At 41.2% G+C, this 20,223-nt stretch overlaps 1 protein-coding gene across 1 annotated transcript; it reads left to right on the forward strand.

Annotated features, from left to right (window-relative positions):
- The first annotated feature begins 954 nt into the window (after positions 1-954).
- Positions 955-1,887, forward strand: LOC105921811 (trace amine-associated receptor 1-like). The gene has a single exon (XM_021313609.2). The coding sequence runs from the start codon at positions 955-957 to the stop codon at positions 1,885-1,887; it is 933 nt and encodes a 310-aa protein (XP_021169284.2).
- The last annotated feature ends 18,336 nt before the right edge of the window (positions 1,888-20,223 follow it).

Raw genomic sequence — 20,223 nt, forward strand, 5'->3', positions numbered from 1 at the left:
TGGGGCACCAACATGGCTATGTTAATGACTTGCACATCATTGCATTTTGGTACCACGTGCAGGTTCACATTACCACCATTACTACCAAATGAGTAGAAAAAGTTGCTTGCATGGCAAAAACTTAGACAACTTTATTTGTCATTTTGTATGCATGAAGTGCGTACAGAACAAAATTTCATTGCATACAGCTGGTAAATTACAGTATAAAGTGCAGCAGTGATTAAAAGTAAACAATTGAAATGTAAACAATTGTAATGTAAACAATGCAGGAGAAAGAGACAGTGTGCCATCACAGTTTACAGGTGAGTAGTTTAAAACCATTTGTATGTGCAGAATGATTGTGCAAAAGGCATTTGTGCAAGGGTGCATTGAGAAACTATGTTCGGCAGCATTTGTATGCCAGATAGAGATGCAATGATGCAAATGTGCAAATGTGGTGCAGAGTCCAGTTTATAGTTCAGCAGTTTAACAGTCTGATGGCGACAAGGAAAAAGCTTTTGCAGAACCTTGTGGACCTGCAGCGGATGCTGCGAAATCTCTTCCCAGAAGGCAGCAGGGAGAACAGTCCATGGTGGGGGTGTGAGGGGTCACTGATGATGTTACGGGCTCGGGACACGCAACGCTGAGATGAAATGTCAAAATAGCATTATCACTAAATTGTTCCTCCGTGTGACACCAGGGAACATCTCACCGTGGTTACCAAATAACTTCCAGCCACTCCCAGGAACATGTTAAGCCAATAAACAAATGAGCAAGGAATATTAAATCTAGAACTATGCTGTTCAGTCATCAAGAGATAAAGGACACAACTTTCCACACTACTAAGCTTAGAGTGAAACGAAAAAGCACTGGAAGCTCTGCTGTCTCTGCAAATGTCTGAGAGAATGTAAATCTGTTTTTGTTCGTCATTGTTTCATATATATATATATTTTTTTGTCCGACAAGACTGAAAATATGGGTGAATACCATCATCTCTGTAATGAATCAGCAGAGTTACATGAGCAAACTGTGATGTCTTATGCATTCAATATTTTTGTCGTTACTTTGTCACTTCTGATGATATACGGCAATCTTCTTGTAATCATCTCTGTGATTTACTTCAAACAGCTCCACACTCCAACAAACATCCTCATCCTGTCTCTGGCTGTGACTGACCTGCTTGTTGGAGCTTTAGTTTTGCCTTTCAGCACAATATTGTCAATGAGCTCCTGCTGGTATTCAAGTTATTTACTCTGTAAAATGCGAGGTCTGTTTGATATATTACTATGTGACTCATCCATTTTAAATTTGTGCTGTATATCAATTGACAGATATTATGCAGTATGTCATCCTCTAACGTATACAACTAAAATTAATGTTCGTGTTACTCTGGCTATGATCGTTGTGAGCTGGACTCTTTCAGCTCTGCTTGCTATAAGCATCACAGGACGTGGGATAAGTCAAAAAAATCTTAGCCAGAGGTGTGCTATATTTATAGCTACAAAGGAATTCAGCCCTGGACCAATTTTTGAATTTTATATTCCAGCAATTATAATTTTAACAATCTATCTTAAGATTTTGATGGTGGCAAAGAAGCAGGCAAGGCGAATTCAGAACACCATAAAGTCCAAAGCAACTTTCAGTAAGAGCAACATAACTCTAGCTATTGTGCTTGGAGTCTTCCTTATGTGTTGGACTCCTTTCTTTTTATCAGTGGGTTTACATAGTATGGGGAAATTCACAATACCAGTTGCATTGATTGAAGCATTTAAATGGCTTGGATGGTCCAATTCTATGTTAAATCCATTGGTTTATGCTTTCTTCTACAGGTGGTTCAGACAGGCTTTTAAAATTATCATTTCTGGCAAGATATTTCAAGGAGATTTTTCAAATACAACGTTGTTGTGATATAAATAGATATGTTAATGTGTCATAATTACTATTGTTTCTGTTATTTTTAGCCAAAATATTTGGGGCAATATTGTATGGATAGAGTTAAACTGAGGACATTGAAGAGATGCTAATTATTTGTATGAATTACATTTATACTTACTACATCTAACTTTTAGAGCTGTTTGTGTGTGTGTGTGTGTGTGTGTGTGTGTGTGTGTGTGTGTGTGTGTGTGTGTGTGTGTGTGTGTGTGTGTGTGTGTGCGTGCGTGCGTGCGAGGGGGGGAGTTGAAAATGTTTTAACAAAATCTACAAAGACAATGTGTTTTTTCTCCCTTGTACAAATTAGCTATGTGCTTTTTTTATTCAAGATCAAAATTATTATTCATTAACACATTTTTACTGTAATTTTCATTACTATGGTAAAAATACAGTACATGTCAGTCTGATCTTGTTGCCTTAGTCCTTTAAATTAAACAACTGGAAATCGCAGAAATTACATGCTTTTCTCTATGTACATTGTTTTGTGCAGGGCAGCACTGATAATGCATACAATTTGTATCTGTTTTTAATATAAAAATGCTTTGGTCTGCCTTGAAGTCACAGTGAACTATAAACGATCTATTTTACGTTTTTTATTTGCAGAATCTTGTTCAGGAAGCATAGTTCTAGATTTCAGCCCCCAGTTCACCACCAACCCGTCTGCATTTCTAACAAATTTTCCCCACTCAGCGACACACACGCTGAGAAGCCGACCCTGATTATTGGGAGCTCAATAGTCAGAAATGTGGCACTAGAGACACCAGGGACCATAGTTAAATGCCTGCCAGGGGCCAGAACGGGCGACATAGAATCTTACCTAAAACTGCCGTATAAGGATAAGCGTAAATACAGTAAGATTGTTATTCACGCTGGCGGTAATGACACCCGATCACGCCGATCGGAGGTCACTAAAGTTGGTGTTGCTTCGGTGTGTGAGTTTGCTAAAGCAATGTCGGACTCCGTAATTTTCTCTGGTCCCCTGCCTGATCTGACCAGTGATGACATGTTTAGCCACATGTCATCATTCAACCGCTGGTTGTCTAGGTGGTGTCCTGAAAACGACGTGTGCTACATTGATAACTGGAGAACTTTCTGGGGAAAACCTGGTCTGATCCGGAGAGATGGCATCCATCCTACTTTGGATGGTGCTGCTCTTCTCTCTAGAAATCTGGCCGGATTTATTAGTTCTCCTAAATGCTGACAACCCAGGGTCCAGACCAGGAAGCAGAGCCGTAGTTTAACACACCTCTCTGCAGCTTCTGTACTGTTATCCATCCATTATCCTATTGAGACGGTGTCTTTCCCACGGCCAAAACTTAACAGATCAAAAACTTATTTAAAAGGAACAAATCATAAAAACCTAATAAAAATCAATACGTTCACCTTGAACCTAAAAATAAAACAATTAAATGTGGTCTATTAAATATAAGGTCTCTCCCTCCAAAGACTTTGTTAGTTAATGAATTGATTTCTGATAAACAGATTGATTTGTTTTGTCTCACAGAAACCTGGCTACAAGAGGACTACGTTAGTATAAATGAGTCAACTCCCTCCAATTATTCAAATTTCCACATTCCCAGATCTGTGGGAAGAGGAGGAGGAGTGGCAACCATCTTTCAGTCTGATTTATTAATTAGTCCCAGGCCAATTAATAACTACAGTTCTTTTGAACATTTAACCCTCAGTTTCCCTCATCCAAACTGCAAAGCAATAAAACCTCTTCTGTTTGTTGTTTTGTATCGTCCACCAGGCCCTTACACTCAGTTTTTTAATGAGTTGTCAGATTTCTTATCTGATTTGGTGTTAAATACTTATAAGGTTATTATAGTGGGTGATTTTAACATCCATGTTGACACAGAATGTGTCAACATGGATAGTGTAGCCTTTAAAACTATCCTAGATTCAATTGGTTTTGCTCAAAATGTGCATAAACCGACGCACTCTTGGCTCCATACTTTAGACCTTGTGCTGACATATGGCATTGATTGTGAAGAATAAACCATATTTCCTCACAACCTTGTCCTATCTGATCATTTTTTAATAACATTTGAGTTTAATCTAACTGAGTTCTCCACCCCCAAAAGAGGGTTCTATTATAGTAGATCTTTATCGGATAATGCTGTATCAAAACTTAAAGAGTCTGTCCCCTTTTTAATATCCTCCGTATTGCAGAAATGCCCTGTAGATGGCAGCAATGTTGTTTCTTCCAATTCACAAATAGATGTCTTTGTAAACGGTATGACTTCGTCATTGCGTTCTCCATTAGACAATGTAGCTCCCTTGAAAAAGAAGGTGATTATTCACATGAAGCTGGCTCCTTGGTTTAATTCAGAGCTGCATTCCTTGAAGCACAATGTTAGGAAATTGGAGAGAAAATGGCGCTCTACACACCAAGAGGAATCCTACCTAATCTGGAGGGACAGTCTATTGTATAACAAGACCCTTCGCAGAGTTAGAGCAGCATATTTTTCATCATTAATTGAGGAGAATAAGAACAATCCTAGATTTCTCTTCAGTACAGTTGCCAAACTTACCCAGAGCCACAGCTCTGTTTATCCATCCATTTCCCTTAGCTCTTAGCAGTAATGATTTTATGGGATTCTTCATAAATAAAATTGATTCCATTAAAAATAAAATAATTGGCATCCTCCCAAACATGATTACCTCGTCCTCAGTAAGTGAGGCAGCATTGGAGGAATCCTTAGAACCTGCACAGTGTCTAAACTGTTTAAAAGCAGTAGAGCTTTCTGAGCTATCTAAACTTTTAGCTTCATCTAAACCTTCTACCTGTATGTTAGACCCAATCCCAACCAAGTTGTTTAAGGAGGTATTCCCTCTGATCAGTGGTCCTATTTTAGACATGATTAATCTATCCTTGGTAAATGGATATGTACCACAGGCTTTTAAAGTAGCTGTTATTAAACCTTTACTTAAGAAACCATCTCTTGACCAAGATGAGTTAGTAAATTACAGACCTATATCTAATCTTCTTTTCTTATCTAAAATTCTTGGAAAAGTAGTTGCTAATCAACTATGTGAACATTTACAAAGTAATGACCTACTTGAGGAGTTTCAGTCAGGCTTTAGAGCTCATCATAGAACTGAAACAGCTCTGGTGAAGGTCACTAATGATATTACCATGGCCTCAGATAATGGACTTGTGTCTATACTTGTCCTGTTAGATCTCAGTGCTGCATTTGATACAGTTGATCACAATATTCTCCTACAAAGACTTGAGCATACTGTAGGGATTAAGGGAAAAGCATTAGGCTGGTTTAAATCTTATCTGTCGGACAGATTCCAGTTTGTCCATGTTAATAATAAATCTTCCTCAAACTCTAGGGTCACTTGTGGAGTACCACAGGGTTCAGTCCTTGGACCAATTCTATTTACTATATATATGCTTCCGATCGGCAAAATTATCAGACAGCATGGGATTAATTTCCACTGTTATGCTGATGACACTCAGCTATATTTATCCATAAATCCTGATGAATCCAATCAGTTACTTCGACTGCAGTCATGTCTTGATGACATCAAAAGCTGGATGACTTTAAATTTCCTGCATTTAAATTCTGACAAGACAGAAGTTGTAATCTTTGGGCCAGAGTCTTCAAAAAATAAAGTTCTTAATCAATCACTTAATCTGGATGGCATTAACTTGGCCTCTGGTAATAAAGTTAAAAATCTTGGTGTTGTTTTCGACCAAGTCATTTTTAATCCCATATTAAACAGGTTTCCAGAGTTTCCTTTTTTCACCTCCGGAATATCGCCAAAATTAGAAACATTCTGTCTAGGGGTGATGCTGAAAAACTAGTCCATGCATTTGTTACTTCAAGGCTGGACTATTGTAATTCTTTACTATCAGGAAGTCCACAAAATGCAGTTTGAAGTCTTCAGCTGATCCAAAATGCTGCGGCAAGAGTTCTGATGAAAATCAACAAGAGGGATCATATTTCTCCAATTTTAGCTTCCCTTCATTGGCTTCCTGTTATATCAAGAATAGAATTTAAAATTCTCCTTCTAACGTATAAAGCACTTAATAATCAAGCTCCATCATATATCAGAGCTCTGATTACCCCGTATGTTCCTAACAGAGCACTTCGCTCTCAGACTGCAGGTCTGCTGGTGGTTCCTAGAGTCTCTAAAAGTAGAATGGGAGGCAGATCCTTTAGCTATCAGGCTCCTCTCCTGTGGAACCAACTCCCAGTTTTGGTCCGTGAGGCAGACACCCTATCTATTTTTAAGACTAATCTTAAAACTTTCCTTTTTGACAAAGCTTATAGTTAGAGTGGCTCATGTTACCCTGAGCTATCTCTATTGTTGTGCTGTGATAGGCCTAGGCTGCTGGAGGACATCAGGGTCTAATTTTCTCTCTTTTTTTTTTTTTTTTCCAGTGTCCTGTCTATCAATGTGGCAATAAGAATTGATATCTTAAAGCCAAATAGAGCTCGACAGATTTTACTTTCACAAGTGGAGCAAACAGCTTTCGCCATAATGCTCCGCTTGATTTGTGTGTGTAAATAGCTTTATTGTGATTCCTGCAGGGAGAATTTCAAATTATATGGACACTACAATGGGAAAGTAGGAGAGTAAAAGAAAAATAAGAAGAGAGAAAAAAAAGAAAGAAGAGGTGAAAGAAAGAAGAGATAAAAGGAAGAGAATGATAAAACGTCCTCTGTCTGCTCCATCACCTGGAAAGAACCACAAAAAGAACAGCACAACCAACAGACATAAAGCAACAGATACAATCGTCTAACACCTTGATACCATTGCTAAATCATATGTATTATTATTTAAGCTGACATGTGTAATGTGATACCTAAAAAAGAAAGTAAAAGAAAATAAATAAATAAATTATAGCCTTTCTGTATATAAGTGAACATTTAATACCTGGGACCCAGCACCTGTGGGAGTTTGTGAGAGTGCACTAGTTTAGGTGAAAATTATCCAGAAGGAAATAGTTCGATAGTGATTGTAGAGAACCGAAGACCCACCTTCCCCGAGCACAGAGGCAGGAGTCAGGGGGGTCAGGGTCTAATTTTCTCACTCTACTGATTTATACTGTTCTTCAGTCTACTGTTCTCCAGTTTTGCATTGTATTACATTGCATTGTATTACAAATGACTGTCGTCATTTCAGCTTTTAACTTTTTGCTCTCTCTCTTTTTCTTCATAGTAGGTACACCTGGTCTGGCGTTCTGTTAACTGTGACATCATCCAGAGAAGACGGCTCACCCGCTACTACCATCTAATGTAGAACAGATTACTAGATCAATGTGTGCTTCTGTGCTTTTTTGTCTGTCTTGTTGTGTCTCTGCTCTGTCTTCTGTAACCCCAGTCGGTCGAGGCAGATGACCGTCCGTACTGAGCCCGGTTCTGCCGGAGGTTTTCCTTCCCGTTAATGGGGAGTTTTTCTTCCCACTGTCGCTTCATGCTTGCTCAGTATGAGGGATTGCAGCAAAGCCATGTACAATGCAGACGACTCTCCCTGTGGCTCTACGGTTCACCAGGAGTGAATGCTGCTTGTCGGGACTTTGATGCAATCAACTGGTTTCCTTATATAAGACATTTTTGACCAATCTGTATAATCTGACCCACTCTGTATAATATGATTGAACTTGATTTTGTAAAGTGCCTTGAGATGACATGTTTCATGATTTGGCGCTATATAAATAAAATTGAATTGAATTGAATTGGGAATAATTACAGTTTACAATTGAGATGTTGTATTTTTTCCAGAAAAATCAAAACTTGATACTTTTACTAAATAGTTCAATGAAGTGTAGTTAAATTTAACCTGGCTCCGCCAGATGTAGTTCGTTCTGCCTAGCTCCACTCACATACATCTGGGACACCGCCATAGGAATTGCCTTTATTGAAGGCTGGGCCTTATCAAAAATCCTTGCATATGATTGGATAACCCACTTGTCTGTCATCTTTATCGACGTGCTATTTCAACCACTCACACCGAAGCTAACCCGTGACGCTGATGAGAGCGACGCAGGGAAAAAAAACTTTTTTTTTTATGTGTTTGCGGCTCTAGTTGCACGCGTTTTATTGACAGTGAGCAGAGAGGAAGAGGGGGGAAGACAGGCGGCAAAGCACTGCGGGTCGGAGTCGATCCCGGGCCGACCGCGTCGAGGACTAAAGGCCTCCTATTATGGTTCGTGCTAACCGCTAACCGCTCCGAGGCGCGTCCGCGTCAGCCGTGGACGCGCCCCGGAAAACAAATCTTGCCAAATCCGGTCGGGAGAAGGGCGAAAACATCGTTTCCACCAACAAAAGCCTTCAGAGCCGGTCTCTGATGTTCTTTTAATGAAACAATATTAGCTAGATTGGACAACACGGAAGAAATAGCAGCATCAATGTTAACGCTCGCTTCCTCGACGAGCCGCCATTGCTATCAAAATAGTCTCACGTCATGGCCGCGTCTCCACTACGTCAAATCTATGAAACTCCTGCCCTGGTCCTGATTGGCCAGACCATAAAATTGGTTGGAGAAATCACTCTTAATGGGTGATGTCCCAGATGTATGAGTGAAGCTAGGCGGAACGAAATACATCTGGCGGAGTCAGGTTAAGTTAAATTAGTGTGCAAGAGAGAAAGGACTTTTTGGATAAATCATGAACTAAATCCAAAAAACACTTAAAAAATAAAATAACTGGACTTCTATTCTGAAGCTGAAGACGTTTTGCTTCCCATCCAGGAAGCTTTCTTAATTCAAAATGTCTGGAGTAGTGTGGAGTTCCAAGGTTTATAGGCATGCTGGCGAGGCCTCATAGAGCTTGGATTTGCATGTAAATCTACCAGGAACTGTTTACCCCTTATAATGGAGAGTCATTAGGCTCATCATTTACCTGGCTCACAGGAGGAATGTTGTGGTCACATGCATGGAGGTTTGAATTGGGGTCAAACTTGGCAGTAATCAAACCTATTGCTGTGTTGTAAGTTTTTGAAAGTTGAAAGCTGAGCCTCCTCCTCTGTTTGAGGTTGTTTTTTACTTCACTTGACGTAAGTGGCTTCCTTCGCCCTCTCTCAAACCATCTGTCTTCTCTGTCCAAAATGTGAAAATTTTGGTCTTCAAAAGAGTGACCTTTGTTCTTGAGGTGCAGGTGGACGGCTGAGTCCTGACCTGTTCTGAGGAGGTAGCTCTGCTGTGTTGAGCCATGCGTCTGTGGAGAGGTTGTTTGGTTTCTCCAGTATAAAGATCAGAACTTTTCTCACTGCACTGAACTGCATACACCACTCCGCTAATCTTAGGTTTGTGGGTTTTGTCATTAGGATGAACCAGCCTCCGTCTGAGGGTCCTGTTAGGTTTGAAATGTATTGGGATCTTGTGTTAAGAGAAAATCCTCCTGAATTTTTCAGAGACTCCAGCAACATATGGGATGAAAATATTTTGGTGCTCGTACTTCTCCAAATTTTGCTCTTCGACATGTCTTTTGGATTTCCTTGCTAATTTGACAAAAAAAAAACAGTTAGGGTATCTACAGGTTTGGAGTGCATCCTCCAAAAACTTGAAAAAAACTAAAGGTACAGCTTTGTAACCTGGCCAGCCAGATTGATACTGTGAAACACTCACCATTCTGCACATTATCAATCTGGGACTTCTCCCATCAAGTCTGTTTGGGGTGTTATGCCAGAAGCTGGTTGAATATGCTTATTATTATTATTATTATTAATTATAATTTGGTATTATAATTTAAATAATAAATCATTCAACTCAAAATTCTGCTATAACAAAATATAGTTCAAATGGTGGTGATGTTAGCTATAAGCTTATAAGTATTTATACCACTAATACATTAGTTAATCTGCTGTTATGAACTCATTTATGCAGGAATAAATGATCTGGTCGGACTTGTGACCGACGAGGTTTATCCGGCAGGCTGTGAGAACCCCAATGTAACTGCAATTAGAGTTTAAATCCTTATTCCTTATCACCATCCAATGATATGTCTCTGTATTAATATCAGATGTTAACTCCAAAGGAGGTTAGCTCTGAATTCTGAATAGCCACGCAACTGTGAATTAGATTGAACACAAAACAATGTCTATTCCGCAGTCGTTGGTTTTATTGAACCAAAAGCAATTCCCTGTTACAGTAATTCTCTGATTCAACAACTTTGGAATTCTTACTCACTACTAAAACTAAAACATGCAAAATATATATGTGGAAATAAAAGAACAAAACAAAAATAAACAATGGATTAAAATGAGCGGTTAGCAGATCTTAACTCAACTCACAGTTGTTTAACACCGCCCTCAAAACACCGGCATTTGATGTATCAGCATTGACAGACAGAACAGCTTTGGGAATCTCACTGGACGCTTTGATGTCTTACCAAAAGCTAGTTCAGCTAAGCTCCCTACAGTTCAGATACACGTCACCCTCCCAAGATGGCTGCTACGATGACGTATGGTCTACCAATTTACGTGATGCGTGAGGGGAGGTCCTAATGACGTAACCACGCTTACGCTGATGGGATAATGCCTCGCTTCGAGAGGGCGTGGCTAACTGGGAGTTTAAGCAAAGACCGCGAATTGAGCTCGGACAAAGAGATAAACTGATAAGAAGAAGCGAAAAGAGAGAGGGGGGGAAAGCAGGGAAGAGGATGGAAAAGAACTGAATCAATGACCCACGGCGGGGTTATTGATGAATCACAAATCAACACAGCAAAATCAATTATAAAATGCATGCACATACAAATAAAACATTCAGCAAAATAATTCCAACTTCGTCGTGGAATAAAAGCATTAACCTGCAAAGTTCTAACGTCTGCCCAGGCACTTCTAAACACTCTGTTGGTGAGACAGAAATAAAAGGGGAGAACCCCGTTACTTTGAGGTGCCTGGTGGCTGGTCCGGAGCGCTCCGAGTAAGGTGGCTTTCTGGATGCGTCTTGACGAACGCAGTTGTCCGCAGGCTGCAGCGGGGACAGGATGAAGAACCTCCTTCGTTTCTTCCTCCGGGCTCAACAGTCGCTTTGCTCGGCCCAGCAGAAGCGTAGTCCTCTTTCGATCACTGGGAGATAAGGCGGCTTCCAGTATTTGATCAGAGGGAATTAAAAGTACCTTTTTAAGTCGACCTCCTGTGTTTGCACAGGGAATAGTTTTGCTTCGAAAAAATCTCGGTCCAGCGAGAAACTCGAGCACGTGGCATGGGATTGCCCCCAAGAAAGTGAAACAGCTGTGTGTCTTCTCGGGTTGGCAGGGCGCCAGGGAAGAAGGCAGATTGTCCTGCGTGGCCGAGTTTTATCAACTTTTGGCTAGCAACGTTATCTCTCCGCTCCGTTGTTAGGGCGGCAGCCATTTTGGGCCGCGTTGCATGATGGGAGTTGGTGGCCATTTTGACCACATTACATCATGGGAAATGCAGTCCGTCATGTCTCGAATTAATGCAGTCTCGTCACGTTTGAACTGGCATTACATACCCCTCTTTAGCTTTGAAGAGTGGGATGCTGGTCACAGTCTTTAAAGCTACAACCAAGTCCATTCTGGCGTGATGAAGCTCCGTTGTGCATGAGTGGAACAACCTAATAGTCTTTCTAGTAGTCCTTCGGGATTCATGCAGTTCCGTTCATCATCCAAGACGAGGAAAAAAAAACAAAGCATTCATTGTGCCTGGGTCAGTGACCTAGCCTGGGCAGACTAAACTATAGCTAGTACTTTCTATTGGCTAATAAGGTAACCAATAAATGAAAAAAAGAAAATGCAAACTTCACAACCACCGTTGTCGATACATTCATTGGTCATCGGGTTTGAACTTTGAACCAAAGAAAGGAGAGAGGGAAAAAGGGAAAGGAAAGAGACAGCGGTTCGTAGTCTAATCAGCTTGTGGCCTTTGAGGAGCTGATGTTACGAACCTGGGGGCGACGAAGGTGAGGGTGTCAAACCTGGTTTGCAACTGTTTGATCTGCTTGTATGCTGCATACGGCATCGCAGTAGTGATGGGCCCATCCAAATACAAGGAGAACCACAATAATGGACATAATGTGAGTGTCGGTCGACTCTGTAGCCTTGGGGAAGCGAAGCAGAGGGACCGAGCTCAACTCTGAGGGAGTGAGACTGAATTTAATCAGCTGGGTGCCTGCAAGTAAAAGCTGTCTTTCAATGCCGACATCAATGCTGAAATTGTATCCCTTAAAGACATCTATTATTTCAATCTCTGAGTCATTTTTGTCAACGTCAAGGTGATGCAGGACCATGTTTCCAATGTGGACTACAGCACCTTGAGGTGGGGAACAGAAAATGGTTTGGTTGGGCAGTTTCAGTCTAGTAACTGTGTCATGCTGCTCGTAGGATAACAGGGCTTCTGCCTCCGGGGTGGCAGTAGGGATTGTCAAAACAATATTTTCGAGGATCTCTCTTTCAAACATCGTGTCTTGGTCGTATTTCTGTTTTAGCGCGGCGCTCAGGCACTGTGAAGAGAAACCGGCTTCCAGATAAAACTCTTTGTCTTTGTCTGGGTATGCCAGGCAGGGGGCAGAAACGAGTTTCTGCTTTAAGAGCTGGAATGCCAGTTCTTGAGGCTCCCCCCAGTTGAACGGCACATCGTTAAGTAGCAGTTCAGTGAGTGGCCTGGCCATGTCGGCATAATCCTCAATGAACTGACGCGAGTAGTTACAGACCCCTAAGAAGCTTCGGAGCTCGGAGACATTTCCTGGAGCGGTAATGGTTTGGATGGCTCGGATCCTATTAGCTTGGGGTTCAATGCCATTTGGGCCTACTGTTAGATCCACATAGTCGACTTTCGTCCTGCACCACTGGCCTTTGGTCCGAGCTAGCTTAGCTCCTGCAGCGGTCAGTTGTCTTAGGACGTGTCTGAGTTCTGCCAAATGTTCTTCAAACGTTCGGCTTCTCATAAGGATGTCGTCGACATAAATGAGGTTCCCGCGTGTTGCAGCATCTGACATGGCTTTATGGAGAAAGATGTTGAACTCGGCTGGGGACTTAGAGTACCCAAACGGGCATCTGTTCCAGGTGTACTGGCGGCTCCCGAAAGAGAATGCTAGTTTGTACTGGTCAGCCTGATCCACCTTCATTGTCCAAAAGCCATTAGCCACGTCCACTGTGGAAAAGAAAGGCGCGTCTTTCACCTTCGCTAGTTCTTGGTCTAAATGGATCATAGGCCAACGCGAAAGAGGTACTTGTTTATTAAGAGCGCGATAGTGGATTGTCAGACGCCATTTCCCAGTTGGTTTTAACACCGGCCAGATGGGGGAGTTGTAAATTGAGTTACATTCCCGGATTATCTGTTTTTCCAGCAGTTTATCGAGGATTTGAACTGGTATTACAGGGGAAAGGTGATACATTTAGTCAAACCTTCCGAACTGATTGGGTAAAGTGATACCTAGTGCCCACCTACCAAATGTTGGTTTTAGCCAATCACCGTATCGAATTAAAACATAAGCAGCATATGCATAATGAGAAACCACAGGAAGGTAAGCTAGTCAGGGTACTTCTTGCTGTTATTTTTTTTCAAAGATGAAATTGTGGATTCTGACAAAACATGTGATAGCAGCAGCTACAGATGGTCTCATCAGCTATTTATTTTGTCACACTGGTATGTCTCGCCTTAATCCATAATACTGAAACCATGGGGCTGCACAGTAGAGCAGTGGGTAGCACTGTTGTCTTGCAGCAAGAAGGTCCTGGGTTCCAGTCCTACCCTTGCCCTGGGTCTTTGTGCATGGAGTTTGCATGTGCTCCCTGTACATGCGTTGGTTCTCTCAGGGTACTCTGGCTTCCTCCCACAGTCCAAAAACATGACTGTTAGGTTAATTGGCCTCTCTAAAAGGTGTGTGTGAGAATGGTTGTCTTGCCCTGTGATAGACTGGTGACCTATCCAGAGTTCACCCTGCCTCTGGCCTATCCCACACGGGGTAGGCATGTTAGAAAATGGATGGACTGAAACCATTTATTTTTTCTTTTTGGTTGGACACAGACGTTTGAAGCTGGAGCGGTACAAGATGGATTTGCGTGTGATCGTAAACTCACAAATACCATGAGCATTCAGTTTACAGGCAAGGTTTATAGCTTTGTTGTTGGAGGACTCAAAGCATTTCTTCTAGGGTTGACTATCCCCTGCATTTCTTTTAGGTATTTTCCAGTTGGTCCTCCACTCAGTTATATTTTTTTAACTTTAAAGTCTTCTGTGTTTTTATTTTCAAAACCCATTAAACCCGGTTGTCACTGAGTATCTGAGGTCCTGTCCATATGGAAACCAGATTAGGTGTATCCGCAAAGGTATTTTGTTTATGCTGTGTGTCCACACAAATCTGGCATGTTGGGAGACCATTAACCACAAAACTTTCTTAAAAACTGGTCCCAGAATGGCTACATTTCAAAACACCAGTTTCATATTTCCAATTATGACATGACAGCTTTGCCTCTCTCCATAACCTGAATGCACCTCACAATTAACACGAAACATGATGCCATCCTGTGTGGCGTTCATGCTAAGAAAAATATTGCCTTTGTTATGGCTGTTAGCAGCATCCTCAGATTCTTCCATTCTAACAAACTCACTCAACATGGTGTGAACCCTGCCATTAACCATAAAGATCGTGTTGAACACATGTAGATGTTTGTGTCTGATCCCCACCATGTTGCTCTTTTTTCTTCACACAAGTTGTCTGCACATGCCCAATGTTTTTGCATATTTCTGTGGCAGTGTCACAGCACCATGAATTGGCTCGGCATACCTATTACGTTCTCAGTGATGCTGCAACTTCTCATGCGACCAACCATTTCTTCTTATTCATTTATGAAAATCTTTTTTTTTACAGAGTTTGTAGTGAAATACACTCATGAGACCCACAATATTTAGTGGAAATGTTAAAGCACAGACTTCTGCTTACAAGGTCCCCCCCAAATATGAAACATGGAAAAACGCTAATGAAAGGGAAAACTTTACAGAGATTTTAACTGTTAAATTAAAATATTTTTAAATGTTGTGTTCGTCTTCTGAGATACTAACTAAACTGATCCTGACTGTCAATGATTATTGATTATTCACCAATTTGAGGTTTAAATGAAGCATAAGCAGCGACGGTGTGGGTACTGTAATAAGACAAATATTCTCAACTAGTTATTGAAAACCTTTTCTGAGTTAAGTGATGTTGTCTGCTTTAGATCTTTAAAGTTATGACACGGTCATACATGTTTTCTTTCGACAGCCCATTGTTATTCCAATCAAAACTCTTCTTGTTGGGATTGGTGTAGTTAATTTAATATGAATTACCTTATTTGTCCCCCAGGGGGGAAATTACATTGCATGGGTAGACAGGTGACTGAGGCTGATGCCCCAATGCGTGGCCTTTTAGCAAAGTAGTAAAATACATTAGGATAGAAAAAAAGACAGACACACAATTCTCCACTGCTGCCTGGAGTCTAAAGTGTATCCAGCTACAAATGTCCCGTCGGGGCACAAGGGCTCCCCTTTTCCTGGTCTTCTTGTTTAAAACCCAGTCTACCAACAGAGTTTAACAAAATTTTCTTCTAATTACTTTTAAATCTAATTCACTCTATCGTCTCCGTTTATCTGAGATAGCATCTTATAGGCAACAGGTCCTGGAGGGAATCCTAGACATCCTCCTGCTCATTCTGGGGGATCCCACACCGTTCCCAAGCCAGATATATAGAGACGATATATATAGTCCCTATAGCAAATTCTGGGTACTCCCTGGGGTCTCCTCCCAGTGGGATGCGCCCTGAAAACCTGCAAAGGGAGTTGCCCAGGAGGTATCCTGGCATCACATAATCTTACTACATTTGATGAGGAGAAGCAGTGGCTCTACTTTGATCTCAACCCAGCTGACAGAGCTTCTCTCCCACTCTCTATTGCTGAGTATGCTGAGGAAGCTAATTTTGACTGCTTCTGAGATTGTGTTCCTTTGATTAGAATTCTTACCTCAAAGCCATACGTGAGAGTTGGAATGTGGATAGACTGGTAAACCGAGAGCTTTGCTTGTTTGCTCAGTTCTTTCTTCACCACAATACTCTGTGGTTGGTCTGCACATCTCTCATTCCATCGGTGAACAAGCCACCAAGCTACTTCTCCGCTTTAGGTAGAGACTGTAACCCAGAGGGGACAGTCCACCTTTTCCAGTCGAGGACAATGGTCTAAGACTTACAGGTGTCTCTCATCCTGGCCACTTCATTCGGAGTGGTGTATTGCTCCACTGCACAGTGGTGATCATGTCCTGAAGAACCCAACTGAATCACATCATCCAGAAAAGGCAAAGATGAGATCCAGAGATTGCCAGACACCGTTTCCACCACTACACCTTAATAACTTGTCCATTCAAACCACAAACAGGATCCTACCTGTGGCAGACTACAATGTGAATTGAGAGCAGGCTCAACTTTTTTCCCAAGAATGGAGATATAGATCTTGCTTTGGGCATACAAGGATTATGTGGCCCTCAAAAGCCACCAAGATTCCCCTAACCCCCGAAGGAATGCCAGTGTTAGATACAAGCTTGTAAGCGAGAGGACTTTACTGTGGAAAATCTGACCAGACACCTATATGTGCTCTCTACACTTATCAGTGGTAAGGAGCCAACAATTGAATGTCCAGACCCTAGACCAGTGACTGGCAGCATCTTTGCAGGAAGTTACGTTTATTTGGCTTTTTCTCAGCAGAACGAAAACATCGTACAGTCCTCAACATCCATCATTATTGTGACCGTAAACACACCACACACTGCAAATTTGTGCTGAAACAGTATATGAAATGGGCTAGTGGTCTATTAGTTTGTCAGCAAGGGTGTTTATGTGAGCTGCAGTGTTGACTAGTCCGCTTATTATAAGCAACTTTGGACTTGTTTTTCTCTAAAGTCACTTGCAACTTTGGTGAGTCACTGGCTGGGGTTTTGGGCTTGCAGGGAGAATGCAGGACTAGACACACCAGAGCACGGAATATTCTAGCACTGAACAGAAACGGGTAAATCAGAATCAGGCTGGCTCAGATATCCGGAGGCAAATGGGTCAGATCGACAGGCAAACGCAGAACACGAAATGCAGTACTAGACTCATCAAAAGGCACTACACAAGGACACGGAATGCTCTGGCAACGAACAGTGTGAAGAGTGAAGCAGGTATAAATAGTGGAGTGAGCAGGTGAACGGAGAGGAAACTAATTACAGGGAAACAAGTGGAACTATTCAGAGGAAGGGAAGTGACTGACAGAGAACCGAACTGATAGGTTGGTGACTGGAGACTGACAGATGAACAGATCTGGCTGGCTGGTGACTGGTGACAGCGGAGTGACAAACTGATTGGAAACAAAGAAGTGAGCTGGCAGTTGAACAGAGCTGAACTAAATGCTTGCTGAACACAGACTAATGAAGTAAAGAAAAGTGCAAAACTAAAACTAACACAAAACCCAAATCGTGACACCTTTCTACTAATAATGCTTTCTTTCCACTCATTTTGAGACCTTTACATTTTAACCAAGATTTAAGCTGTTCTTCGCTGTATCTGTTGATTGAAGCTAAAATGAAGTTCCTGGGACATCTTCCAACATGATTGGTGTTGTGCTATTACACACTGTTATTTAATGTTTGATAAATAACTCTCTGTCTGTTAGGTATTGTCCGGTGAATATCAACCCAAGGACATGTTGAATAGTTGAAAGGAATGATTCGAGCACTGACGTTCTTTTAACAGAAAACTCTGCACACATACAGAATAAATGAGTGACAGCTTCTCTTCAAGTTGAAAAATGTATTAACAGGAATAAAATAAACATCCAGAGAACATCACTATAAAATGCTGTTTATCTGAATTAACACTATATTTCAATCAACAAATCCTTTCTACTAGGCTAGTGAAACTTAACTAAAACTACTACGCAAAATGAAGATAAAAAGAAGCTAAGAAACTATGTACACACAAAAGAAACAAAGGACAAATAAAATGGTTGATCATCATCAGAATAATTCAGCGAATCCTGCTTCACTGCAGATCTAAGTTAATGAACCAAAGTGCAATTACATTTTATTTATATAGTGCCAATTCATAAAACATGTCATCTCAAGGCACTTTACAAACTCAAATTCAATCATATTATACAGATTGGGTCAGATTATACAAATTGGTCAAAAATGTCCTATATAAGGGAACCAGTTGATTGCATCAAAGTCCCGACAAGCAGCATTCACTCCTGGAGAAGCGTAGAGCTACAGGGAGAGTCGTCTGCATTGTCCATGGCTTTGCAGGAATCCCTCATACTGAGCAAGGATATATTTAACTAAATTAATATTTTTCAGTAAAAATCAATCATGGCTCTTTTACATCAGAAATCATCAGTATGCACCCTGGCTGAACTTGACCTGTTCACCGTCCCCATGACTCAACTATCTATCGAAGAAAAGGTCTACACCGAAATATTACCCATGTCAGCTATTACAGATACAGGGCCTATTGAGTTCTTTATCCCTGGAGATGGAGAAAAATACCTGGATTTGAACGACACCTTTCTGCACGTCCGTCTAAAGATCACCAATGCAGAAGGGAGCGACCTGGCTAATGATGCGGCGGTCTGACTCATAAATTACCCGCTGAATACAATGTTCAGTTAATGCGACGTTATCCTGGGAGATAGGTTAATTTCACAGAGTAGCGCGACTCACCCGTACAGAGCAATGATTGAAACTTTGCTCAACTATTCGGAAGACACTTTAGAGTCAATTTAGCTCAGGTCTCTTTTACAAAGCTATCGACTCGATCGTTATGACAGATGGTCCTAACTGGGGTATGAACAGCAGAGCTTCATTCACCGCTAATTCAAGGGAATTACAGCTGATGGGCCGCTCCACAATATATTTTTCTGCGAAAGACTCCTTTTGAATTCTGTCGACATGAGGATTAAATTAACCAGAGTCAGCGATGCATTCTCTCTCATGGGACCTCGTGATTGAGTATTACAACATGTTTACCGCTACAGGTTGTCATTTAAAAGACCTTCCTTTAAGCATCTCTCATGAGGAATTTAACAATGGTTATTCCCTGTTTGTCTTTAATCTCAATCCGAGCGAGGACGCTGATGCTCTGTCACCGGTCTGTAACGGGAATTTGAGGCTGCAAATGAGATTCAGAGTTCCTCTGCATCACACGACCACCCTGATTGTGTACGTGTGTTATGACTCAATTTTGGACATGGACTCAAAAACGCAGGTCCTGGTGGATTTTTATTAAAACATGAATAACCACGAGATAGAGAGTGTGCATCATCTGCTGGGGGACTTATTTAATGCCGTCTGGGCATCCGATCAGCTCCCGCTACTGAAACTCACGTACAAAGGACCCGCTTTTTTTATCATTAACACTAACCCTTCACACATGCCTGGAGAACACTGGCTAGCTTTGACTTTGGAAGAGAATGATCGAGCCACCTTTTTCGACTCTTATGGATTCAGTCCTGATTTTGAATTTTCTCCATCAAGCATAGTGACATGTTTGAAAGAGAGATCCTCGAAAATATTGTATCATAATCGTCAACTTCAAGACACTCTATCCGTCGTGTGCGGTCACCACTGTGTTTATTATCTGTGTCATGAAGCCTGTGGGCTTTTGGTGCATGACATATTGGCTACCTACCACGATGATGTTTATAAAAATTATGTCATGGTATATGATTTTGTGAAAAAATATCAGCATTGTATCAAACATAGGGCCTCGTGCTCGTTTAATCATGGAACTTTACAAATGTTTAAAGATTGTTACAAACTGTAACTTGTCAAAAAAAAAATTTGAAGCGAAGACCTTAATGCAAGCCAGGGCAATGGTGATGGACTTTAAAGGATCGACATTTGTCTCTTTAAATAACTCTTCTCTGAATTTCACACAGCCCCTGAAAAGAATGTCCACATCATTTTGGCAATAATAAAGAGCTTCTTTCTGAAAGTCAAAGGGGTGCTTACATGCCTCTTTGTACCAAATGTAAAAACATTCCTGTTTGGCGGGATTCATGTGCTTTACCGCGTAGAAACTGGGGGGAGGAAGTGGACGGACGTAGTTTAATGTCTTCTCAGAGGAGAACAAGTGAGGGAAAAATCCTTTACACTGATCAGTGAAGCCTAATGCTTTTGGCATTTGGCTGAGTTTCATACATACAACTAAAGTTACACGTTTGGTTATAATTAACCCCCACAAAAAACACATTTCTTGACCGTCACCATATGCATTAAACAATAATTAAGTATATAAAATAATTTATTGTCATTACCCACAGCCCTTTAATGTCAACAGACAGCTTTTAATGTTAGAGACCAAAGTGTCCTATCCAGCAAACGCAGAGGATA

This window comes from Fundulus heteroclitus, chromosome 15 (assembly GCF_011125445.2).
Source record: "Fundulus heteroclitus isolate FHET01 chromosome 15, MU-UCD_Fhet_4.1, whole genome shotgun sequence".
Taxonomy (NCBI): Eukaryota; Metazoa; Chordata; class Actinopteri; order Cyprinodontiformes; family Fundulidae; genus Fundulus; species Fundulus heteroclitus.

Excerpts from the sequence above, each read along its gene's own strand:
- LOC105921811 (XM_021313609.2), top strand. The coding sequence starts at position 955 with ATGGGTGAATACCATCATCTCTGTAATGAATCAGCAGAGTTACATGAG.